This window comes from Octopus sinensis, linkage group LG5, assembly GCF_006345805.1.
Source record: "Octopus sinensis linkage group LG5, ASM634580v1, whole genome shotgun sequence".
NCBI lineage: Eukaryota > Metazoa > Mollusca > Cephalopoda > Octopoda > Octopodidae > Octopus > Octopus sinensis.
Window position 1 is genome coordinate 18406592 of NC_043001.1, and position 27603 is coordinate 18434194.

The 27603-nt window shown below is 38.2% G+C and overlaps 1 protein-coding gene across 1 annotated transcript; it reads right to left on the minus strand.

Moving 5' to 3' along the window:
* On the minus strand, nucleotides 1–23795 carry LOC115212341 (N(4)-(Beta-N-acetylglucosaminyl)-L-asparaginase). The gene is made up of 8 exons (XM_029781206.2): nucleotides 23637–23795; nucleotides 15038–15197; nucleotides 12144–12256; nucleotides 9082–9194; nucleotides 8158–8360; nucleotides 5300–5407; nucleotides 2204–2337; nucleotides 1–293 (listed from the first exon to the last, which is right to left on the minus strand). The coding sequence occupies exons 1-8, from the start codon at nucleotides 23749–23751 to the stop codon at nucleotides 184–186; spliced, it is 1056 nt and encodes a 351-aa protein (XP_029637066.1). The 5' UTR covers nucleotides 23752–23795; the 3' UTR covers nucleotides 1–183.
* Nucleotides 23796–27603: the final 3808 nt, after the last annotated feature.

Consider the following 27603-nt stretch of genomic DNA (forward strand, 5'->3'; position numbering starts at 1 on the left):
TAATAAAAGAATAATACATTTATTTCACTTGTTTTATAAGATACTAGCACCATTCTTCGGCTTCTTTCCTCATGATTAAAATGTGTGGTTAGTTGATGTTCTCATCTTCACTGGCGTCATTGTGGAATTTTCTTTTCGAACATCTCATGTCGGTAAATGCGCTTTGGTAAATGTTGTTTTGGGTCAAAATTGGAAAGTTTTAGAACATTTTATTCTGAAAACAGTTGAGTTTTCCAATGAAGGATTTGTGACTGTGTACCAAACTGATCCACCAAAATTATGACAGGCTGCACCTGAAGGGAGAAACAAGAAAAGCAAACAATGTTTTGAGGACTTTCCTGGCAATGATTTAATACTTGTAAATGTTTGTTGCATAATAGGTTATTGGTTGGCATTCCCAGATTTCACACAGGTATCCCAAGTTTGTTTCCAAACAAAACAATGAATATTTAAGGGAACAGAGATTTTAAAAATTACTGGCTGAGTCTGGGGGAAGGAGCAAGTGCCAATGGCCTTTGCAGGTTCTCCTTGACCAGCGAGAGTGATGCCATTGAAGATTTGTAAATTAACACTTACAGGGAAATAAGTCCACAGAGAGCTGTTCCAAGAGAAAAGGACTGGACATGGCGTAGTGTTTAGAGTGAGACCTGGGGATAGGATACAGCAAGGGTGGGGGCAGGAAGAAAATTAATGGAGTGGGAGAGCTGCTGAGTTGGGGGAGGGCATGAGCCCAGCTAGACTGAGGGGCAGAGACCTTTTATAGTATCAGCAGAAAAAGTGATGTGTCTAAATACAAAATATATGTAAAACAAGCTTCTTTCAGTTTGTGTCAACCAAATTCACTCATAAGGCATTGGTCAGCCCAGGGCTGTTGTAGAAGACATTTGACCAAGGTACCATGCAGTGAGACTGAATACAAGATCACATGATTGGTAAGCAAGCTTCTTACCCACACAGTCGCACCTGTACATTGGACATAAAATGGCTGATACTGGCACTGTGCCAGGAGTTCGTTACAGATGGTTCTGGTAGTAGAGATAGGACAAAAAAAAAAGCAAACTAGGGATTAATTTTAGTTCAAAAATGTTCTGTGAATGCTGAGCCTTAAATGACTTGACTAAAAGACACAATAAATGTTGAACTGCACCTATATCAATCCCTTGTAACCATTAAAAAGAAAGATGATGATCCATGAAGAAATTATTATGCATAGGAAGGGCATCTAGCCATAGAAACCATACCAAAGTAGATAATGGAACATGATGCAATCCTTGGACCCATTAGATCCTGTCAAAGTATCCAACCCATGCCAGCATGGGACAAGGGACGTTAGATGATGATGATAATGATGATGATGATGAAATGTTATTTACCTCTAGGTCAGTCCTGGTCAAGATGACCTATGAGCATAGCATTTTTTCTAGTGGTAGAATGTGATTTGAGGGAGATCTGGTTTCTATTTCTAGCAGGTTGAGTGCTGACATAGAGATGGCTCTGCAGACTCATTTGTGAACGTTTGCATACAGCTATGTGTGTGTATGTGTATGTGTGATTATGCACATGTATACATCTGTGAGTGTGTGTGCATGCACGAATGTATGTGCATGTGTATCTTTTATCATATTCTGTTCAATTCTTTTACCAATACTCTTGTGTATGTGTGTGCATATGGATGTGTGCATGTGCATTCACATTTCTATGTATGTGTGTGTGCACAGGTGACTGTGTGTATATGCATATGTGTGTGTATTTGTATGTTTATATACATTTCTGCATACACAAATATGTATGTGTACGTGTGTGTGTGTGTGTGTGTGTGTGTGCATATGTCTGTGTGTTAGATTCCACCTAAAAAGACAAACAGAGCTAGAGAAGAGGTGCCTGAGTAAGAAAGTGTTTGATGAAAGATGGAAGAATGTCGTGAAAAAAAAGGACCCTCATGAATGTGAGATAAGCCTAAAAAAAAAGAGGAAAAAACCCAAAGTCAGTGTCGTGGTGGGGCTTGTGGGGTCCGTAATCCCGCCCCACTCCATCTGTGAAATTGTACTGTACAGTGTCTTATCATCCGTAAACTATAACCATGTATAAATTTTTAACAGACCCCATATGCATGTTTAATGTCAAATCATTGTGATGGTTCCGTTTTCTTTCTATGTATAACCTTTATGGTGAATAAAGAAAAATCTCTTCTAATCATACCTACCATATTCACCAGTGATGGTGGTAGCCACAAGTGCGCCGTTAAAATTTGGGTATTTCTTGATTATGGGAAGCAAAGCTTTTCTCGTTGCTTCTGTTGGACTTAAACCCTCTTGCATCAAGAGAACAGCATGGAAGCTGAAAGAACACAATGGAAAAAGGAACATTGGGTGCATTAAGAAAAAAATGGTTATGTTGAAATACATTGAGCTGTCAGATAAACTTGTTTCTTTTTTCCCCTATTAATTGGGCACAGGTAGTGGCTGTGTCGTAAGAGGCTTGCTTCCCAACCACATGGTTCTGAGTTCAGTACCACTGTGTGACACCTTGGGCAAGTGTATTTTATTTCAGCTTCAGACCAACCAAAGCCTTGTGAGTGGATTTGGTAGATGGAAGCTGAAAGAAGCCCCATTGTTTTGGGATCTCCACTACTTTATTATCTCCCCTTCTTCCTAGATCTCCTGTCTGACCACATCTGTCCAGCCATCACCATAATTGACCACTAGCTACTAAAACTTTCTTTTTTTATTCTCTCTTTCTGTTTATTTCTGTGTTCCTTTCTGTTGAAGAGCATAGGCTTGAAACATAAAAGACTTTCTTACCTTCCCGAGCGTTAAACTAATACACCTGTATGTGGTTACACACCTGTCTTCATCTTTTGTTTTTGTAAATTCTAACTATATATATATAGTAAAAAGCACCCACTACACTCACGGAGTGGTTGGCGTTAGGAAGGGCATCCAGCCGTAGAAACACTGCCAGATTTGACTGGGCCTGATGAAGCCTTCTGGCTTCACAGACCCCAGTAGAACCGTCCAACCCATGCTAGCATGGAAAACGGACGCTAAACGATGATGATGATGATGATGATATATATATATATATATATATATACATTATATCATTATATACATATGTGTATATATATATATATATATAATTTATATATATGTTTATATATACATATATATATATATATATATATATATGTTTATATATACATATATATATATATATATATATATATGTTTATATATACATATATATATATATATTGTTTATATATACATATATATATATATATATATATATATATGTATGTATGTATGTATGTATGTATGTATGTATATATATATATACATTATATCATTATATACATATGTGTATATATATATATATATATATATTATATATATATATATATAATATATATATATATATATATGTTATATATACATATATATATATATATATATATATGTTTATATATACATATATATATATATATATATGTTTATATACATATATATATATATATATATATATATGTATGTATGTATGTAGTATGATGTATGTATGTATATATATATATATATATATATATATATATATATATATGTGCCTGTGTGTCTCCCCTGCCTACCACACTGCTTGACAACAGGTGTTGGTTTGTTTATGTCCCCATAACTTAGCAATTCCATGAAATAAAGCAACATAATAAATATCAAGCTTAAGCCAAAAAAAAACCCAAAAAACACTGTGGTTGATTCATCCAACTTAAAATTCTTCAAGGTGTTGCCCTAGCATGGCCACAGTCTAACGACTGAAACAAGTCAAAAGATAAAAGATTTATTTTAATTCTTTCCACTGTTATTTGGATTAACATGAAAAATATTTTAATCCAAGTGTTTTATGGATTATTTGTAGTTCTGTTCTTCACTCACAACTTTTATTTATAGCTTTTGAAATTTGAATAAATTTTTACCTCTTTTCATCTGATAACCCAAGAGTTGATCTCAAGATTGGTACCATAAATCCTCGAGTATAGTCCGCACTTGAGTATAATACACAGGGGATTTTTAGGGGGCTGTACCTCTGAAAAACCTAAGCCTTGTGTATAATACGCACCCCTTCTTCAACTTGAGTTGTGCGTAATTAAGCCAGCAGCACCTAGTCGAACAAACACTTCCGTGCATGCGTAACACAATAATGGTGATGTTCTTAACTGTTATATGGGAATGTAAATATGTTTGCAAATTGTTTTTGTTACATGTTATTCTGTGTTCTGAATACTTTTATTTTAATAAATGTTGCTTACTGCAAGTTATGGATGATTCTTTTATTACTTCATTGCTTTCAAGCTTAGCTGAAAATATTTTCATGCCCAGCATCACAAAATGTGTCTGAATAAACATTGTTGGACAGCAAATAGAGACTCGGACATTGCTTAGAAAATATCATTCATTTTTAACCTTGTATAGAGTATGCACTATGGATTTTGACCATTAAATGTTGGGAAAAAAAATGCGGATTATACTCAAGGATTTATGGTATACTGTGACTCTATATAATGATAACAAAGCCCCTTTCTGAGTCATATAGACTCATAGGGCCAGTTTCCTGGTTTCTATAATTTATATATTTCTCCCAGGACAGCATGGCAGTCCATTGCAGGATTCCTCATTTTTGCCAGCTGAGTGAACAGTAGCAACATGAAATGAAGTGTTTTGCTTAAGAACACAATGCATTGCCTGGTCCAGGGATCGAAACCATAATTTTACAATCATGAGTGGTGCACCCTAATTACTAAGCCGCATGCCTCCACATACTGGGACTCTAGTCCCCTTCTATTTATCTATTTATTTCTTTACTACCCACAAGGGGTTAAACACAGAGTGGATGAACAAGGACAAATGGATTAAGTCGATTACATCGACCCCCAGTGCATAACTGGTACTTAATTTATTGATCCCGAAAGGATGAAAGGCAAAGTCGACCTCGGCGGAATTTGAACTCAGAATGTAATGGCAGACGAAATATGGCTACACATTTCGCCTGGCGTGCTAACGTTTCTGCCAGCTCGCCGCCTTTATCAGAGTCTCCTCCTATTTATCATAGTCCTACAGGCCATCACTGAGCAGTTTAAGACTGGCTGTTTGTGGGAACTCATACATGTTGATGATCAAGTTCTCATGGCTGAATCTATAAGGGAGTTAGGAAAATAAACCTGGAGCTGAGCAGTTCAAGGTGAACTTAATAGAGATGAAAGTTTCAATTAGTAGGTGTATATTTGTAGTGTATATATCATTGCTTTACTGACCTTGGTAAAAATCTCATCATAACGTCTCCATCACCTGTAGCTACAGCACCACCGACTGCGTTGTCCACATAAGCACCAGCACCAACAATAGGTGAATCACCAACTCTCCTGAAAACAAAGATCTGCTTTGAATTCTACTTTATTATATAGAGATTTAGAATCACATCATTGAAACCTCAAAGCTAAGAGGTAATGCAAGATTAATTCAAATTAATGTGAATAAATAAGCAGAACATTTGACAGAGTAATCTGAAAGCTAAAGGGATACAGAAGAGGAGGAAGAAGAGGCAGAAAAGAAACAGTAACAACATCAGCAACAACAATGACAGCAGAGTATATGTTCTAAGTGTTGTAAGCTCATGACAAAGGGTTCTCTCCTTTAACCAAAACATAGAGTATCACCCCATGGTCTTGTGAGACTGAGGGCAAGGGTACCAAATTGTTGGGGACAGTGAAAAAAAATTAAAGGAAAATAAAAGTAAAAGTCTCCTCCACCAAATTATAAGGGATGTCTTGTAAAAAGTGAGCAAGATGTATGAGGAGAAGCCCTATTTTCAGCAGGGAATACATTGTTCACGTTCCTTTGAAAAGTCAACAAAAAAACTGATAAATATTTTAAATGGTAAACAGGAAGAGAAAGGGAAAGATAAAACACAGGTTGAGATGGAGATGGAATATAGACGACTTATACAGACCACTCTCAAAGTTTATTAACAGTAACACCTTTGTTCCCAGGAGGTTGTGGGTTCTTTGAGTAACTCACTGGCTCCTTTGGAATTGATTAGTTTGTGGAGTAAATGGAAGTAAAAGGAGGTCAGGGTCATGGAGGTGTCTTGATCTAACTCAGGAGACTCTGCTTGTCCATGAGTGGGTGGGTTGCCCTTACCGGTTTCATCTTTTGTAGATCTTTTTTATTAATAATCTATGTGTTTATATATTTCATTTACCTATGAATGAAATTTAGAAAAATCTAACATAATAAATGCGAATGTCAGTGTGTCACACTTTTTCAACTTTACTCCTAGAAGCTGTAGCCCAACATATACCATTTTGGAATCAGGCTGACTCTGTGAGTAAATTAAAAACATTCTGGGCTGAATCCAGACCCATAATCCTGAAATTTTGGATTCCCAAGTTTTCATTACTGCGATTGTTTTCTCGAATTTTTTACGTGACTTTTTGCAACAAATTTTTTTGCACAATAACAATTTTTACAACCTAAAGGCCAACTCCACGAGTAAATTACAAACATTCTGAGCCAAATCTGGATTCGCAATCCTGAAATATTAGATTCTCAAGTCTTCATTATTGCAATTATTTTTGGCAAATTTTTTATGTGATTTCTTGCAACAAATTTTTTTGTACGATAACAATTTTTATAACTTGGAAATAAATTTTGGGAATAATTGAAATTAATCGTGAAATCCAGCGATTATTTTCAGCAATTTTTTTTTGAGACAAATATGATCGTCATTGGGATATGACTCTGGAGGAAGCAACTGCAACAAATTCTTCAAAACAAGTCAGAGAATTTGTTTGCAGGTCTCTCCATTCAGGGTCAGCAGCTTAAAAGCTATATGTCTGTTCCTTCTCGAGCCATGCCTGGTTCATAAGGCCGGTTTCCTGGTTTCCTTGACATATAGGTTCCGCACCTGCATGGGATGCTGGTCCATCACAGGTGAGCTGCAAGATGCAGGAAGAAAGAGTGAGAGAAAGTTGTGGCGAAAGAGACAGCAGAATTTCGCCATTACCTTCTGCCAGAGCTGTGTGGAACTTAGGTGTTTCGCTCATAAGCACACACATCGCCCGGTCTGAGATTCGAACTCGCAATCCCTCAACCATGAGTCTGCTGCTCTAACCACTAGGCCACGTGCCTCCACCAAGGTAAAGTTAACACCGGTAGAATTTGATCTGAGAACGTAACAACGTCGAAAAGCAGCTAAGCATTTTGTCCGGCGCAGTAATGATTCTGGCATTTCACCACCGTTAAAAGCTATATACTAGCTTAAAAGCTACCCAATAGAGTGGCTTTTAAGCTAGTTCTTAATATGTCTCAATGTATTGTATCATGCCTTTGTCTCATTCCCTGTCTTATAAAACAACAAACATACAACCACACCCCTTTTATGATAAAACAAAGTCAGTGGGGCCCAATTCTTTAGTTATACCAGATAAAAGACACTGAATAATATAGCCTGGAGTATACTATTCTTGCAAAAGTAAAACAGGATGGTCATAGCTCAAACACTTTTGTTCATAGATCTGCCTGATTAAAGCTGACTTGGGTCTAAACATCAGAAGCTACAACTCATCAAAAATAATTGAAATTTTATTAAGCATTGGTAAGTATTGCATTCTTCTTTCTACTCTCTTCAGCAAGACGTCCACCATACTTAAGTCTCTCATTACTTTGCATAAAGCCACCTCCCTCAAAACTACTCTGCCCTCAGTTGAGGGGGTTGAGTCTGGCAAGTTACTTAGTGACCTCACTGATGCTGGTACCACCCAGAATACTCTGTAAAGGGGTTGGTGTAAGGAAGGGTATGCAGCCACAGAAACAATACCAAAGTAGATATTGGAGTTTGATGCAGCCTAGTGGTTTGCCAGTTCCTATTGAATTGTCCAACCCATGCCAGCATGGAAAGTGGATGTTAAATGATGATGTCGATGATGATGAGCTCAAGTTTAAATACTCACTGCATTAAAAATGATAATACTAACTCAACTAATGTCTAAAAAGAACCAAGAAATCAGAGATAAACAGCAGCAGGAAAGGATCAAATATGAATATATTAAAAAAAAAAGAAGAAAAAAACGAAAAATTACAGAAATATATTTTAAAATTAAAGATTACAAACCCAGGAATTTTGTGGGTCATTCCATTTGTTGAAGTTCCTCCTGCCACATTACCTTTGGCATCAACAACAATCATACCAATGGTGTCATGGTTGGATTCGGAGATATCAGGTGAACTTTGTGGGTCATGAAATTTGTAAAGAAGGTTGCCACGATTGGCAGGTTTGTAAGGTCCACAGTGTTTTCTAGGGTCTGGTTCAACATCCTGTTGAAGAAATATAATGGTAATTCATAACTATAGCCATGGATAGTTGTTTCCCGATCTGGGGTGCTAGCCCCCAAGTGGGACCCCTAAATTTATTTCAGGGTGTGCTTGGAATTCAAATCAAACCTTATCTGTATTTAAATGCCTTTATGGAATATTTAAGGGGTAGAGTTGGCCAATGTGAAAGGACATCTAAGTGGGTGCTGGACTAACAAAGGTTAGGAGACAATGTGATAGATTTCCATTTTAATTATACATATATGGTGTAGGAGTGGCTGTGTGGTAAGTAGGTTGCTTACCAACCACATGGCTCTGGGTTCAGTCCCACTGCGTGGCACCTTGGGCAAGTGTCCTCTACTATAGCCTTGGGCCGACCAAAGCCTTGTGAGTGGATTTGGTAGACGGAAACTCAAAGAAGCCCATCGTATATATGTATATATATATCACCATCATCAATTAACGCCTGTTTTCCATGCTGGGGCATGGATTGGACAGTTTCACTGGTACTGGCAAGCTGGAGGGCTGCACTAGGTTTCAGTCTTTGCTTTGATAAGGTTTCTTTACCTGTTTTGGGTTCAGTTCCACTGTATGGAACAGAACCCGAAACCTTGTGGTTGGGAAGCAAACCACTTAACAAACAGCCATGTATATTTTTTTTTAAAGAGCATTGACATTAGGAATGAAGCTATTTGCTATGTAATACATGATCTAAGACACTTACTTTCCAGTAGTTTGGTTGGCATTTACCTGAACGCCACTTCTTCCATACTGCTATTGATTTATTTGTATGCAAATCTGATTCCTTAAAGCCCATCTGAAGAGCAAATTTCGTGGCTGCAACAAAAGCAGATTAAACAATTATAATTCCTGTTTTAATTAATTGTAATGGACAAAGTATATATATAAAATATAATTTGTTATTCTGTTGTGTCTGGGGAGAGTCATTCTCTTTTAGTGTCTTCTTATTTAACACACTCACCGGTAAAATTTCCACTTTGCAGCCTTTTCAATAGTCTTGACTCTTGAGAGTCTTGACTCTTGAGAGTCAAGACTATTTTACCGAAAATTTTACCGGTGAGTGTGTTAAATAAGAAGACACTGAAAGAGAATGACTCTCCCCAGACACAACAGAATATGCTTCAACACACGAACTCACATAAAGAATCTTGCAAACCAAATCCCAAAACGAAACATAATTTGTTATAACAGTTTAAAAAAGGAGAGTTTTAATCAAATTTTCAGTTGTTTCTTGGGTCTGTCATTCTCTCCCCTTCACATCCATGAAATTCAGCAATTTCTCACAACATGTTCAAGCCTGTTTCTTCTCACAACCAGTAAGAGTAAGTATGCTGTTATCTTTCAACACACAATTTTCCCCAGCAACGTTTTCATTGACATTGACATACGGCTTTGTAATGTAAAACACATCCCACCCCTGATCCTCACACAGCAGAACATTGGAAAACTCCTTACTTTGGGTTTGTTTTTCAAGCTACACATACCTAGTTCTATGCCTCTCTTCTGGTTACTTGCAAATATTTCCAGCTACTTGATCCATCCATCCTTCCATCCATTTTCTCTAACCACTATTCATGGGAGGGTTGTGGGGTGTAGAGTCTCCAGACACTTCTTCCTTAGGATCCTATAAGAGGATCTTGTCGGTTTGAACGGCAGATTTTTCTAGCAGTGTCATATGAAATTGTCACCCATAATTATGACCCTAGTATCGATCTATTGCATTTCAATCTGTTTTAGGGTTAGGGTTAGGGGTGGGGGGAAGGGTATCTTTTCTTCTTCACAAATGTAAATAAACCCAATCTGTTTCTTAAACGAGGGACATATTCATACGGCACAGAATGTTTTTTTACCTCAATAGACGTCACTGATTGGTTGAAATTGCAGAAATTGAAGAAAAAAAAACCAACTAATATCTTACAAACTATAGAATTTTCTCAATAAAGCCAAGAGAAAAAGATGTTTTATAAACACATTCTACCAGTATACGAAGTTTAAAATTTTTTAGTTACCTAGAAATTATGTTAAAAACTGCCGTTCAAACCGAAAAGATCCCTATAAGATGCTATTGTCATTACACTTTCAGGCTAGATTAACAAGTGTTACCAGCTGAGACTATGGATATTAGCCAACCATCTTCTTTTAGTCAACCCCTGCATCTCCTGCCAGTTGGCTCAGCTTGCTGAACCCATTTTGTGATTCTTCCTTGTGACATTCTAATCACATGTCCAAAGTGACCTCTCAATGTGGAGAAGTAGGGGCTTGACCTGGAGAGAATCCCTGACCTGTCAGTTGTGCGCCCCTGTCAAGAGATCTTGATATTGTTCCCAAGTTAAATCATAACAAATGGATTTTTTAAAGGAAAAAACAAAATAAGCCTGTGATGATTGACCACAGTAAATATCAACCCTCACATTTCCAGCTGACCAAACGGTTTGATTACTATTCTTATTTCTTTATGTCCACAAGGGGACAAATGAGGACAGACAAAGGGATTAAGTCGATTACATCAACCCCAGTGCATAACTGGTACTTTTTTTAATTGACCCTGAAAGGATGAAAGGCAAAGTTGACCTCGGCGGAATTTGAACTCAGAACGTAAAGACAGATGAAATACCTATTTCTTTACTACCCACAAGGGGCTAAATACAGAGGGGACAAACAAGGACAGACAAACGGATTAAGTCGATTACATCGATCCCTGTGTGTAACTGGTACTTAATTTATCGACCCCGAAAGGATGAAAGGCAAAGTTGACCTCGGCGGAATTTGAACTCGGAACGTAAAGACAGATGAAATACCTATTTCTTTACTACCCACAAGGGGCTAAACACAGAGGGGACAAACAAGGTCAGACAAACGGATTAAGTCGATTACATCGATCCCTGTGCATAGCTGGTACTTAATTTATCGACCCCGAAAGGATGAAAGGTAAAGTCGACCTCGGCGGAATTTGAACTCAGAACGTAAAGACAGACGAAATACCACCAAGCATTTTGTCTGGCATGCTAACGTTTCTGCCACCTCGCCGCTCAGTTTGATTACTATTGTAGTAGAAAGTCCCAATCACTTTTGCTACCAAAGTATTCTTTATTTGTGAAAATTATTGATTGAATATTAAGTGTGAATAAGTCTATAAATACACAAATGCTTTACTTGGTATATATTTTCAAAATATGTTGTTAATCTTCAAGATAGGTAAACAAACAAGTTAGTAGTATTTGGAAAAATCTTTAATCATAAGTCTCCTAAATCAATGCTAACATTCACTGAATAACAGAAACAAAAACCAGGCCAACCATTGTAATATTATTAATACAAAATATCTGCAGTTCTATATTTAAGAGATGAGGAATTATGTACATTATTTACATTCGACAGATGTTTGTCCTCATCTTGTTTGTTGTTAATGCAACGTTTTGGCCATATGCCCAGAGGCATATGGTGTAGTGGTTAAGAGCGCGGGCTACTAGCCCCAAGATTCTGAGTTCGATTCCAAGCAGTGACCTGAATAATAATAACAATAATAATAATAATAATAATAATGATGATGATGATAACAACACCAAAAAATACCTTAGGAATGAGAATCCAGGTTCGAAATTTCCCCAAGACACCTGCAGAAGGCTGGAGGGTATGTCAGCCAAAACATTGTGTTAACAACAAACAAGATGAGGACAAATATCCGTCAAATGTAAATATTGTAAATAATGTATAAAATATCTGATGAACAAAGAACAACACTGATTCTTAATTTAGTAATTTTACCTGCATCTCCAACGAGCAGTGTATGCTCAGTATATTTCATCACTGCACGGGCCACAGATATTGCTGACTTGACCCTTTTCAGGCCACCAACTGCTCCAACAGAATGAGTGATTCTACAAAATTGATAAAAACATATAAACTAATTGTGCATTTATAAAAAGGCATGGTTTTATGATTAAGAAGTTCATTTCTTATGGTTAAGAATTTCATTTTGCTCCAGGTCTATTGCATGGCACAGTACCTTGGCCAGAGAAGTGGTTTTGAACCATTTTTTTTTCATATATAAATCCCTTTGATTTTTTTTTTTAGTCTGGTGGACCCCGTAGCCAATAGAATATGGTAGGGTCAACAAAACTTTTATGGATACTTCTTTCAAAATTTCTATTTTGTCTATCACACATTTTTTTGTGTAGACTGGACTATGTAAAATGTTAAAGAAAGAAATGTAGCTGTTTCTTGAGATAAATACATCATCATCATCATCATTGTTTAACATCTGCTTTCCATGCTAGCATGGGTTGGACGATTTGACTGAGGACTGGTGAACCAGATGGCTGCACCAGGCAGAATCGGATCTGGCAGAGTTTCTACAGCTCGATGCCCTTCCTAATGCCAACCACTCCGAGAGTGTAGTGGGTGCTTTTACGTGCCACCAGCACGAGGGCCAGTCAGGCGGTACTGGCAATGGCCACGCTTAAATGGTGTTTTTTATGTGCCACCTGCACAAGAGCCAGTCCAGTGGCACTGACAACGACCTCACTCAAATGTTTTTTCATGTGCCACCGCTGGTAATGACCACGCTCAAATGGTGCTTTTTATGTGCCACCTGCACGAAATACATCTAAAGCAAAATTTGTTTATGGATCATATAAGGACCACAGGGGCTCATACGGACCTTGGGTAGAACCAATGAGTTACAGCGTTTCAACAAGGATTCAGGTTGTCTAATACATTGTGAGTGAAATTTAGTAAACAGAAAACATGCAGAATCCCACTATACACGTATTTGTGTGTGTTTATCAGCCACAAGTTTGCTGGTATATCAGTGGCAAGTACACAAAATTACTTTGAGGTACTCTGTGAGTTATGTCCATTAATGCTGAGGTTATGGAGACGACATAAAAATAAAAAAACAAAAGAGCCCTCTATTACCACAAACAAGTATCTGTTTTTAACATGGACCACACACTCTTGTTAATTCCATTAGTCATGACCAGACATAGACACTCTCTTAACTCTTACACCATGTAGCTCAGTGACACATCCAGGTTGTGACAAGCACAGAGAGAGAGAGAGAGAGAGAGAGAGAGAGAGAGAGAGAGAGAGAGAGAGAGAGAGAGATATGCACCTGTCCTTGATTGGCACACAAAAAGAGCTGCTTTCTTCAATGGCACATGTTATCCAGTCTGGAAACTGAACCCACAACCTTATGACTGTGAGTAAAATATGCTAACTACTAGGCTATGATTAGTACTAATTCTACCATTGGACTGTTGAACACCAATCACTACAGAGTCCATAACTAATCATTATATATCTAAATGGTGACATAATCTGATCCAAAAAAAATTATTTGATTTCTTGCCACACAGAATAAATTGCTCATTAATTTCCACTCATTTCCATTTTCATTGAGAAACCTGAATTTATTTTATAAATTTACATTCCAAAATTCACCAGAGTTTGGTTCTTAGCCTCCTTTTATTTATCATGGTCCTTCAAGCTATAACTGAGAAAGCCTTTGATAGGGACCCCACTCCCTTATCTAACGGGCAATGCAAAAACTAAGGATAGATGAGTGGTGAGTGAAAGATGTACAAGCCATGTTCAGGGATGCTGTCAGTAAGGTGAGAGTCACAATTGAATATAGAAAGGAGTTTATTGTACAAGTAGGCATTCACCAGGGTTTGGTTCTTAGCCTCCTTTTATTTATCATGGTCCTTCAAGCTATAACTGAGGAATTTAAGACTGGCTGCCCCTAGGAGCTCCTCTATGCTGATTACATTGTTCTTATTGCTGAATCACTACCAGAACTAGAGAAGAAATTTCAGGTGTGGAAGCAAGGTCTGGAATTTTATAAATTTATATTCCAAAATTCCACTTCCATTGACTACCAACTGATACTGAAGACTCTGTAAAGTTGTCAGATCTGCTTCAAATAGCAATCAAATCTCCCTCAAATCACACCTTAATTGTCATATTGAAAATGGCACAGATACATTGGATAATGCATCTCTGGATAAGGTAAAAGACCCCTTTCGGTCGTGAATGACTATGGAATTGCACCAATAAAGTTCCCCTCTGAGGTACATGTTCAGACTGTGACATATTGAGATGAATTGCATGGGGTGGCATGTAACAATCTGTAATTATCACACACATGACGATCAATACGAAATCTTATGTATGGGATGAATATTTAAGTTCCAGTTTGTTTATACATGGAACAAATGATATTATCAACACTGATGCATCAACATCAAAATGAAAATCAATGGAAATTGTAGTTGTGATACCCGTGCTGGTGGCACGTAAAAAGCACCATCTGAATGTGGCCGATGCCAGTGCTGCCTTGACTGGCTTACATGCCGGTGGCATGTAAAAAGCACCAAACAATCGTGGCCATTGCCAGCCTCCTCTGGCCCCTGTGCTGGTGGCACATAAAAAGCACCCACTACACTCATGGAATGGTTGGCGTTATGAAGGGCATCCAGCTGTAGAAACTCTGCCGGATCAGACTGGAGCCTGGTGCAGCCTCCTGGCTTCCCAGACCCCAGTTGAACCATCCAACCCATGCTAGCATGGAAATCGGACGTTAAACGATGATGATGATGATGATGATGATGATGATGATACATAGAAAGGAATATTAGTTGAAATATAAAGCATGTTACCCATCCATTATCATTGCATCGAGAGTTGTTTCTCCATTTTCATCAGGTGATCCACCATATCCAACACTTGAGCCACATTGTCGATACACGTCACACATGGAGCATCCTTGCTCAACAGCATCTAAAGCAGATCTTCCTTTATTGTTGATCACACTCCAAGCTTTAAAACAGATTAAAAAAAAACAAAAGAAAACAAAACTGAGAGAAAGGGTCATTGCAGTTGTCTTCTAGCAACACTCCCAACAGACATTACAGTTACCCCCTGTCATCACTTCTCACTGAATAGACATCCGAGATACTTACCGCTATCATTACCCACACATCCCAATCTGTTACCTCCCCCAACCCTTCATCAGCCCTTCATGGTTTGGTCATACTCTTTGTCATTAATAGGGTGCATCCATTTATGATGTAGCTGTAACCAAGCACTTCCTGAGGTGGCATAAACAGCAAAATAGGTAGCTATAAGTGTTGATTAGTACAATCAAGTTAGATCTTGAATCAATATATCATCATCATCATCGTTTAATGTCCGCTTTCCATGGGTTGGAAGATTTGACTGAGAACTGGCTTCACCAGGTGGCTTCACCAGGTGGCTTCACCAGGTGGCTTCACCAGGTGGCTTCACCAGGTGGCTTCACCAGGCTCCAATCTTGATCTGGCAGAGTTTCTACAGCTGGATGCTCTTCCTAACGCCAACCACTCTGAGAGTATAGTGGGTGCTTTTACGTGCCACTGGCACGAGGGCCAGTCAGGTGGTACTGGTAATGGCCACGCTCAAATGGTGTTTTTTATGTGCCACCTGCACAGGAGCCAGTCCAGCAGCACTGGCAACAACCTCACTCGAAAGTTTTTCATGTGCCAGTAAGGCGACTCTGGTAACGATCATGCTCGAATAGTGCTTTTTACGTATGAAGGGGTGCGGAAAAGTTCCTGGTTTTAAGGGTATTGTGGAAGCCTAGTTGGAGGCCCGACCTTTTTAGTCCTTTAACAGGGCTTAGAAAAACTTAAGTACCCCTGCAATAAGTGTGTGAATCTGAGAGGGGAATATGTTGAATAAAATCAAAATTAACTGGTCGTCCTGTATTTTCTTTTACCCTGGTTTTAAGGGTTTCGTGGGAGCCTAGTTGGAGGCCCAACATTCCAAGTTCTTTTACAGGAATTAGAAAAATTTTAAGGACCATTGCAATAAGTGTGTGAATCCGAGAGGGGATTATGTTGAATAAAATCATAATTAACTGATCCTTTTGTATTTTCTTTTGCCCAAAGTCAGGTATTTTTCCCCACCCCCTTATATGTCTAGTTCTGGAATATAACTGGTTGACGATCTCGTGTGTTAAAAGTCTGTGATAGTTGAGTCCTGGACGGTTTCTGTTTCTGATACTGTGGATTTCACAAGCTACAGCCATCTCAATTCATCACAGATAAGCATGGAAATAAGTAAATAGAAACCAAGATTGAAACAAATAGATTCAAAGTAACACCAGCTAAACCCTTTATCTCCTTCACCAACCAACCAACCAACCAACCAACCAACCAACCAACCAACCAACCAACCAGCCACACCAAACAACATAAAATACAACGAACCATCACATGACACAACATAAACATGTTACACATACGCAAATACAGAAAGTAGGTTTAAATGAATGTTTTGCTTTCTGCACCTAAATCTCCTCTGAGTTCAGTAACCTCATTCTATCTTCAGCTTCCCTCTCACTTCCCCCTCACCCACTTCTCTTCCCATTTCCACCATTTTCCTTCTTTTTTTCACTCAATTTCTTTCTCCTCCAGCCTCTTGTTTACAAATGAAACTCTCATTATCTCGTGCCCTTCATCTGGTGCAGTCATTTCCTCCAACATGGCAGATGTAAAACTTAGCTGTCTTTCTTTTATTTTCTTTCTATCCTCTTCATCCTGAAGAAGGATTCTGACTGAAATGTAGAATATACTCCAATCTCCATAGTAATTTCACTTTATTCTTCTTGTCATTTTTCTACCTAATATCAAATGCTATATTAGATGTGCCATGGATAATGCCCATCTTATCGAGACCTCCAATATCTTCACAAGATGTAAAGATTACAATTTAGCAAAATCCAGAATTTCACAGGGTGCAGACAGAAAACCACATTACACAATGAGACAAAAATATACAAAATGAAGAAGGATTCTTACAAAATGTAAGACAACTTTTACAGATGAAAAACTCAGTTTTTTCCCCAAACTTCATAGACCCTACCACTATCATAGCATCACTATGATATTGTGCCAAGGACACTTTCCTTCCCACTCAGTCCACACAAAAGACAAACAATAAAACAAACACACATGAAAGTAACAGGGGTATCAGTAATCTATTTAGCCACAAACGCTGTGCTGGAATGTACAACACCAGGGATAAATGAAAAGGAGCAACAAAAACTAAGTGGCATATTGGCTGAGTTGTTCGAGCATCTGATAGAAAACCTCAAGGTATTTGAAGGTGGCAAGCTGGCAGAAACGTTAACATGCCGGGCGAAATGCGTAGCCGTATTTCATCTGCCGTTAATTCCGAGTTCAAATTCCGCCCAGGTCGACTTTGCTTTTCATCCTTTCGGGGTTGATAAATAAAGTACCAGTTACACACTGGGATCGATGTTATCGACTTAATCCGTTTGTCTGTCCTTGTTTGTCCTCTCTGTGTTTAGCCCCTTGTGGGTAGTAAAGAAATAGGTATTTCGTCTGCTGTTACGTTCCGAGTTCAAATTCTGCCGAGGTCGACTTAGCCTTTCATCCTTTCGGGGGTCAATTAAATAAGTACCAGTTACGCACTGGGGTTGATATAATCGACTTAATCCGTTCGTCTGCCCTTGTTTGTCCCCTCCGTGTTTAGCCCCTTGTGGCTAGTAAAGAAATAGGTATTTGTTGTGACTTACTACACTGTGAGTTCAAATCCTGCTGAGGTCAACTTTACCTTTCATGTTTTAGGAGTCAATAAAGAAGTGCCAATCTAGAGTAGCTGATTGGCAGAGATGTAAGAACATCAGACTAGATGTTTGGAAGTAATTGTTCCAATCCTTTGTGTTCAAATCCTACCTTAGCCTATTTAGAGGGTAAGCTGAATCTGTTACCCAGTTTAGCACCAACACCTGGTCCAGCATTCACCCTAGGTCTCTAGTTTGATGATATCTTTCCCACTCCAAAGAACTTTGGAGGCCCCTGTAAAGGCTCATGGGTACTGCATTCCCTCCTGAAAAACCTATAGGTGGGCAAGGACAAATTGGACAGCAGAGAAATTATGACATGCTTAGGCTGCCGGATTGCAGCGTGTATTATAAACTATTTGGCTGTTCAATGTACAGTGTACTTCTTAACTATAGAGAAATATGATATTCCTGGAATGCTATATTTACCAATAGACTTCCAGGTATTTTGCTGACTATTCATAAATCATTGGTCTTCTGGGTCAAGGTTAACTGAGCTACATAGCAATGATATAAAACAAATATATATATGAATTCGGTTATATATACGAACTACATGGTTCTGGGTTCTGTTCCACTACGTGGCACCTTGGGCAAGTGTCTTCTACTATATAGCCTCGGGCTGACCAAAGCCTTGTGAGTGGATTTGGTAGACGGAAACTGAAAGAAGCCCGTCATATGTTTGTGTGTGTGTGTGTGTGCATGTGAGTGTGTGTGTGTGTGTGCGTGTGTGTATATGTTTGTGTGTCTGTGTTTGTCCTCCCAACATCGCTCGACAACCAATGCTGGTGTGTTTACGTCCCTGTGACTTAGCAGTTCGGCAAAAAGAGACCGATAGAATAAGTACTAGGCTTACAAAGAATAAGTCCTGGGGTCGATTTGCTCGACTAAAAGCAGTGCTCCAGCATGGCCACAGTCAAATGACTGAAACAAGTAAAAGAGTAAAGAGTAAAGAGTAATGAACCTGGTGCCTTTCGTGGAAGCTTTTGTCCACTTTTCAGGACTGAGTAATTCATGCTCGACTGCCACTGGCATAGCAGAACTCTTCTCCATTTGATCTTCAGAGATCTGCTTTCCATTCTGGCATGGGTTGGACAGTTTGATCAGAACTGGTAAGCTGGAGAGCTGCAGCAAGTTCCTGTCTGGTTTGGCATGGTTTCTACAGCTGGATGGCCTTCCTAACACCAACCACTCCAAGAGTGCAACGGGTGCTTTTTACATGCCACCAGCTTGGGTGCCTTCATGTGCCACTGGCACCTAAGAATTCTCAAGTATGGCATATCACCATGGTCTCAGTCATTTGTCATCACCTCCATGAAGCCCAACATTTGAAGATCATCCTTCACCGCCTCATCCCATGTCTTCCTGGTCTCCTGCCTCTACAGGTTCCCTCCACAGTTACAGACTGGCACTTCTTTACATAGTTGTCCTCATCAGCTATGACTATGATTTCACCTGGAAGTTAATATTTATTATACAAATCATTACCCTAGATGCAGGCAGAGTGGTAAAAAGTCTGCTTCCCAACCACCTGAATTCAGGTTTTGGTCCCACTACATGGCACCTTGGGTAAGTGTCTTCTATTATAACCCTGGGCTGACCAAAGTATTGTGAGTTGATCTGGTAGATGGAAACTGAAAGAAGTCCATCACATACACATGGAAAGGAAGGTCACCACTTGTATGACAGTGAAACAACTATGTGTACGTATGTGAGTTACTGTCTTCCTGCCTTCACATCGCATGATAGTTGTAAGTGAGTGTTGTCATCATACAAGCAGTGACCTTCCTTTCCAATCTTCTGTGTAAACACGTCTGGTCATGGAGAAATATTATTTTAGAGTAGGTTAGGGCTGGCAGCAGGAAGGGCCATTGGCTGCAGAAAATCTTAATCAGCAAACTCCATCTAACTCATGTGAACATGGTAAATCATCATCATCATCATTTAACGTCTGCTTTCCATGCTAGCATGGGTTGGACAATGTGACTGAGGTCTGACGAATCAGATGGCTGCACCAGGCTCCAATCTGATCTGGCAGTTTCTACAGCTGGATGTCCTTCCTAACGCCAACCACTCCGAGAGCGTAGTGGGTGCTTTTACGTGCCACTGGCATGAGGACCAGTCAGGCGGTACTTGCAATGGCCACAAAAAAAATCGTTTTTTTTCTTTTTATTATTCTACGTGTCACCTGCTATTTCTTTACTACCCACAAGGGGCTAAACAGAGAGAGGACAAACAAGGACAGACAAACGGATTAAGCCGATTATATCGACCCCAGTGCGTAACTGGTACTTATTTAATCAACCCCGAAAGGATGAAAGGCAAAGTGGACCTCAGCGGAATTTGAACTCAGAACGTAGCGGCAGATGAAATACTGCTAAGCATTTCGCCCGGCGTGCTAACGATTCTGCCAGCTCGCCGCCTTGTGTCACCTGCACACTGGCACAAGTGCCAGTAAGGCAACGACGATGCTGGTAAGCGACATTAAATGAGGATGATGATGACGACTACTCTCATTTATTATGATGCAAGATTTCTGCCAATACAACGACCAATTTGGAATGCTTGATTTGTTTTCCTTTTTCTGTTCTGCCCATCTATTCTCCAAATATGTTCCCATACTTAATCAATCATTTGTGATTCAGTAGTTTTCTATTCATTACATGTTCAGTATTTTACTCTTATATTTTTACTCATAAAGAAGAAAGATATGAGTTCTTAAGTAATGATACATGTAACCCATATAAAGAAACAGGGAACACCAAAAAATAGGAGGAAACCCTAGGGATTGCACCTAGAAAATTACTCTTTGAAGCACAAGTCTGGGCAAGGTTCCAGCAGTTGCCCATGCATACCGGCCTCCCCTCTCTACATCACTGATGTCATCCAAGAGAAAGGCAAAGGCCTATGCGGCTTGGCACCAGTGATGTCACAACTCATTTCTACAGCTGAGTGAACTGGAGCAACGTGAAATAAGGTGTCTTGCTCAAGAACGTAACATGCAGTCCGGTCCAGGAATTGAACTCACAACTTCACGATTGTAAGCTTGACGCTCTAGCCACTGAGCCATGTGCCTTCACCTAAAAATTGTTTCATGCTACTTCATTTTATTAAACACTGTAAGTATTACATCAGTTTTAAAATGTCGAGCAATCTTCAGCCACATATAAAATTTTCCAATTAAACGGACAATGCACATTCTTATACCTATTTCATTTGCCAACATTATAAAGAGGGTAGATATATATAGACAGAGAGGTTGATTTCATTCTTAAGTACATGATAGCAGAAAAGAGTAAATTTACTACTATCATGTACTTAAGAATGAAATCAACCTCTCTGTCTATATATCTACCCTCTTTATAATGTTGGCAAATGAAATAGGGATAAGAATGTACATTGTCCGTTTGATTGGAAAATTTCTATAAGTGGCTGAAGATTGCTCGACATTTTAAAACTGATGTAATACTTACAGTGTTTAATAAAATGAAGTAGCATGAAACAATTGTACTACTCTACCTCGGATATACTTGTTGCTTATTTTGATTATAATCACTCCATTTGGTGCCTTTGACTTAAGTACCATATTCATCTGAATCTAAATTTTACTGAACTTATATATATATTAATATATATATATATATATGTCTGTCTGTCTAGCTATGGGAAATATCTTGGAAACAAGTAAGCCCTGGCAAAAGGAAGTATATCATCCATAGAAAATCTGCCTTGAATTCCACCTGACCCATGCAAACTCAGTAAAGTGCCAATTAAATGTTGTTGATGATGATGATAGATTTATCATTACTTCTTTCTCTGTCACTTTCCCCAAACACTATACAAAGATCTTTGTTCCACTAACATCCTCTGGGCCTAATTCACAGATCCAGCACTTCAGATTGTCCACCCCTTCTTCTAGTTGTAGACCATACAGTACTCTATGATATGTATTGGTTTATACTCTGTTATCCTTCTTTCTTTACGAGTGGGGCGACTCTGTGACCCTTCTGCGTGACCCTTTTGGTCATCTTTTTCATCTTGACTTGCAGAGATGTCATTGACATTCGTTAATTTCCGTAATTTTTTGTTTATTTATTTGCTTTTGTTTTAAAGTGAAAGAGAGGAGAAAATGAATATGTACGTGTTTGTGAAATTGACGTGTGTGTGTGAGAGAGAGAGATAGAAAGAGAGAGTGAAGGGGTGTGTTGGCATGTATATGTATATACATAAATACATATGCATATATCTTTTTCTGTGTATGTGTGTGTGAGAGAGAAGGTGTGTGTTCTCATGTATACCATTTTTTGCAGGTATGTCTAAGTACCACTCTCTCTCTCTCTCATACACACTCGCACATATACATATAAAAAACAAAAGCTGTATGCACATGCATTTATGCATATATGTATACATAACAACACACCACTTCACTGACAAGACTTCCACCCGACCCCCTCAAGAAATCACCCTTAAAAAAAATTTTTTTTTCGACACAAACCCCACTTTTCGGCTACGGGGAATACGAATCTAAAAAAAAATTGGCCAAAATTGGCATTTTTAAATTAACCCCCACCCCATTTCTTTCATTTTAAAACTTTTTTCAGAATTTTTTTTTTCAAAATACGTGGAAAAATACGGAGATTATGATATTCTGAAAAAAATTTCCAAAAACTTTTGTAAAATTGTTTTTAAAGAATTTTTTTTTGTTTCTAAATATGCGGAAAAATGCGGACATTATGATTCGGACAAAAATTTCAAAACATTTCTATAGTTACGATTAGGATTAGGGGGTTAGTGTTAGTGTGGGGAAAAAAGTCAAAATTGAAGAATTGGTGGTGGTGGTGGTGGGGATTTAACAATACCGATTTTTGACAATTTTCCGGAACCTCCGTATCCGAAAACGGGGGTTTTTGGCAAAAAAAAAAAAAAAATTTTAATAAACAAATTTGTGATAAAATGGGCGGGCGGAAGTCTTTCCCGAAGAATGACCAATCTTTTAAGCGCTTAAGACTGTCATAGGACTTAATCCAGCCCTGGGTCCAGAAATCAAAGCCACAACCTTATGATCCTGATCCCAAGACTCTAAACACCGCATGTCTTTGTATGTATTTATGTAGGTCTAAAAGTACACGGAATCACATGAACCTGACGAATGTTGTTTGCACTTTAAAACAATTTGAGCTGGCAGAAACGCTAGCGCACCGGGCGAAATGCGTAGCCGTATTTCGTCTGCCGTTACGTTCTGAGTTCAAATTCCGCCGAAGTCGACTTTGCCTTTCATCCTTTCGGGGTCGATAAATTAAGTACCAGTTACGCACTGCGGTCGATGTAATCGACAAATCCCTTTGTCTGTCCCCTCTGTGTTTGGCCCCTTGTGGGTAGTAAAGAAATATATAACAATCTATTAGGCGCTTGGCCTCAACAGTTAGTAATATTTGATCTACGATGTATTTTGTTGGAGTTATACTTTATTTTCTTTATTTTCTTTCTATTCTTCCCCTGCAGATGCTGTTTATGTATTCAATGAAAACGTTAATTTCACATATAAACAATGGTTATTAAAGTTATTTAAACACGAGAAAACAATAACACACTGCAATAAGAAGAGTAAATGTATATATAAAAGTTACCTTTCGCATTTGCTGTAATAAAAGGCCATGTGTTTACGACTATAGGCAAGTTTGAACTCGAAGATCGAGCGAAAGAAATAAAGAGGAATAATAATAAACACACCTTCCACGACATGATTCAAGAAGAAATGAAATTTCAGTATATATGCAAAGAGTTATCTCCCCTTAGGCAGAATGTGATCATCTCCTGGGAAGGGCAATTAGGAACGGCTTATTTCGACTTTAATTAAACTCGTAATTCATTTTGTTCCAGTGTTTATTCAGTGTTATTTTTTTAAACATTCCATTGCTTCGTTTTGTAAATTAGTTTCCTGTCTTCTGCAGAAACTCTTAGTTGTAGTTGAAACAATACTCTATATTTTTTTTCACTCGAAGTGGTATGAGAGAATAGAGTAAAGTTTGCTCGATCACGTAATACCGTTGCGACTGTAAGGGACTTCGAAGCGAAACCTAATTGATTTGATGAATTTATGAGGTTAAAATACATGAAGTGTGGTGGAAAGTAGAACGTTTTAAGTTAGTAAACTCATGAAACTTCAACTAATATATATATATATTATATATATATATATATATATATATATATATATATATATTATAGATATAGGGTGAAATATAATTAATTCGGTTGACTGTTACATTTTATTATTTTTCTCCCTTTTTTTTGCCATATGTGAGTTACAAATATTGTTGTCTGTGGAGACATATCTTTATAGTAAAAGGAAATAGCAGTCCTTTGGCTGCTATTTCTAAAATTTTCGGTATGTGGTTAAGCAACTTGTTGCAAATAACCCTTATTATTATATATATTATATTAAATTAAAGATAAAACCACTATTAGGCAAATCATACAATGAAAAACTTAAGCCAATACATAAGATTAATTAATTTATATAAAATTGGATTCAATCCTAAATCTGATTTTTCCCTGTAAGTTTGGATTTATTCCCTAATATTTTATTATTAATTTATATATATATATATATAGATATATACTGTGGTAACTTTCATACACTGATCGCAACATTTGGGAATGTCCAGTATGTTTCGGTAATTATTTAGTGACGGCTTTTGACGTGTGTGTGAGCAACATAATGTAACTTTACTTTAGTACAACCGCTGAGCGTTTATGCTTTATGTAATAAAATTTTAACGAAAGAATGCCTTTAGCTTATGTTTGTTTATTCCTCATTATGACGAATGTGCGGAATTTGAATTCCGAGTTAAGGCTTTTTGGTAAAGGTACTTTCCATCTTTGTTCTTGTTACGAAGCTCGAATATAAAAACTGTCAACCGGCGCCGTATTTTCCATTGTTAGTTTCGCGCTAATCTTCCTTCTTTTGTACAGGAGGGAGCCCCAACGACATAAAGTTTATTTATCATCTCCATCGTTTTTATATCCGTCTTTTCTCTGCTTGCATGTGTTGGATGGATCTTGAAGAACAAGATTCTTTTTGCCACATGGACTGGACACATTTTATCGCACCACTGACGCAGGAGAGAGATTGTCTGGGATATGAGACGTTTTGGCGTTGCTAGTTCGACGCCGACTTATTTGAAACCAAACGTTTTTATATTTTTATATTCCTCACGTTTTAATGGTTCTCTCTCTCTTTCCCTCCATCTCTCTGTTTATGTGTGTGAGGGTATTTCTCGATGTGTAAGAGGAGAGGAACGATAGAGAAAAACCTGTTTCATGCTCAGGACTCAATACAATCTCATATCATCGTGATGTTGTTGATCCACTCAATAGAATCGGATACTGTTGCAATACATACTTAAGAAATGATCCTTAAAAGCCGTTTATTGTATCTGGATATCCTTAAAGTATATATATATATATACACACACACACACGTGTGTGTGTATACATGTGCATAAGTTATTGTCTCTTTTCCTCGACAGTATTGCTTGATAGTTGTATCACCATGGTACATGTTCTGTCCTCTGTTTTCAATCATCTTGTCATGGAAACAGGTGAAGGTTGGCAACACGAAGAGCATCCAGCTGTAGAAAATTCACCTCAGCAAATTCTCTCCAACCCATACATGTATGGGAAAGTGGAAATTCATAACGATGATGATAATGAAGATGGTTTGCATGATGATGATGATGCATGCAGCCTGTCAGTGTGTTGTTTATCTCAGCTCCTATCCAATATAGATTTGGGAAAGATGTTAAACATTCTTTTTACCTGCATTCTTTTTTATTTAGTCCACAGATTGATCAACTAAGTCCACCTTATTAATACAATTATCAGTTTCACAAAACTAATGCCTGAAAGCTCTACATTGTTTCAAGAATATTCCTATTTGTGTTGGGGTCATGTAAAAGCGCCCAGTGTACTCTGAAGTGATTGGCATTTGGAAGGGCATCCAGTTGTTGAAACCATGCCAAAACAGACGATTGGAACCTGGACAGCTCTCCAACTGGCCAACTCCCGTCAAACCATCCAACTCATGCTAGCATGGAACACGGATGTTAAATGATGATGATAACTTCACATTTGCCTCTGCAACTTTTTGTAAACCCAAAGATACAATATGATATATGCTATATTTATATATGTTTCTAAAACTAAATTTTTTCTTCAGAATGCCTATGCCAGCATTAGTTTATTTTTTAAATATTTAATTTGGGTTTCCTATGCTTACATGGGTTGGATAGTTTTACAAATTCATATATTAAGAGGCATAAAAGAAAAAAGAAAGAAGTAGTCAAAGGGAAGATGCTTTTAATTTGCTAGGAACTGTAGCCAAATCTCCCTTAGATTTTATTTAAAGGAAGGGTATATTGGATAATACAATTTTGGAAATACACGTAACCAAGGTCATCTAGGCAGGAGCATCTGATTAGGTTTGCTCAGATAGAACATCAGAGCTCATCTAAAACTAATTAATACTTTAGCATTCATATTACTCTCACATAGAATGTATATTTATTCACATTGTTTCAAGTTTGATTGCATTGTACAGGTACTTTTTACCATGAGCACTATCTAAAATATCATTGAGTTGATCAAGGCCTTGCAAATCCAATTTATTTGACAAAAGCTGTGCAGAAGTTTGTTAGTACATCAACATCAAAATAAAAATCAAATGGAAATTGTAGTTGTGATACCTGTGCCGGTGGCATGTAAAAAGCACCATCCAAACGTGGCCGATACCAGCACTGCCTTGACTGGCTTCTATGCCAGTGGTACATAAAAAGCACCAACCAATCGTGGCTGTTACCAGCCTCCCCTGGCACGTAAAAAGCACCCACTACACTCACAGAGTGGTTGGCATTAGGAAGAGCATCCAGCTGTAGAAACACTGCCAGATCAGACTGGAGCCTGGTGCAGCCTCCTGGCTTCCCAGACCCCGGTCAAACCGTCCAACCCATGCTAGCATGGAAAACGGGCGTTAAACGATGATGATGATGCACAAGGGGATGTTGAACAATTCCTGACTTTGCGTAAAAGAAAATACGGGAAAATCAGTTAATTACGATTTTATTCAACATATTCCCCTTTCGGATTCACACCTGTTGCAGTGGTCCATTAGTTTTTCTAAGCCCTGTAAAAGAACTCAAAAAGTTGGGCCTCCAACCAGGCCTTTTGTGATACCCTTAAACCTAGGAATTTTTCAGCACCCCTTTCATCATATAATAGGGGTTCCCAAACTGTGAATATGTTAAAGAAAGGGAAGTCAACCTAGTGAATGAGAGGCATTCATTCATGCTTGTTGGGGAGGAAGTTCCTAAGAATGCTTTCCTCTGGACTTGTGAATGTAGAACAAACCATTGTGTAAGGTGAATATGCAAACTGAAAGAAGGGCCATAGTGAAATGTAATAAATGGCAAGCAGCAGGCTGGGGAAGTATTTGGTATTTCTGGTAAATGTTTAACAGTTGTTCACAGAAGTGATCAGCAAGATGACAGCCAGCTTCAATAAATCAATGGCCAACATTGAAAAAACACACAGAAA

Coding starts and splice junctions, on each gene's coding strand:
- LOC115212341 (XM_029781206.2), bottom strand. CDS start 23,751: ATGTCGTGGAAGGTGTGTTTATTATTATTCCTCTTTATTTCTTTCGCT. Junction 9,195..12,143: donor ACTGCTCGTTGGAGATGCAG/GTAAAATTACTA, acceptor CTTTTGTTGCAG/CCACGAAATTTGCTCTTCAG. Junction 2,338..5,299: donor ATGATGAGATTTTTACCAAG/GTCAGTAAAGCA, acceptor GTGTTCTTTCAG/CTTCCATGCTGTTCTCTTGA.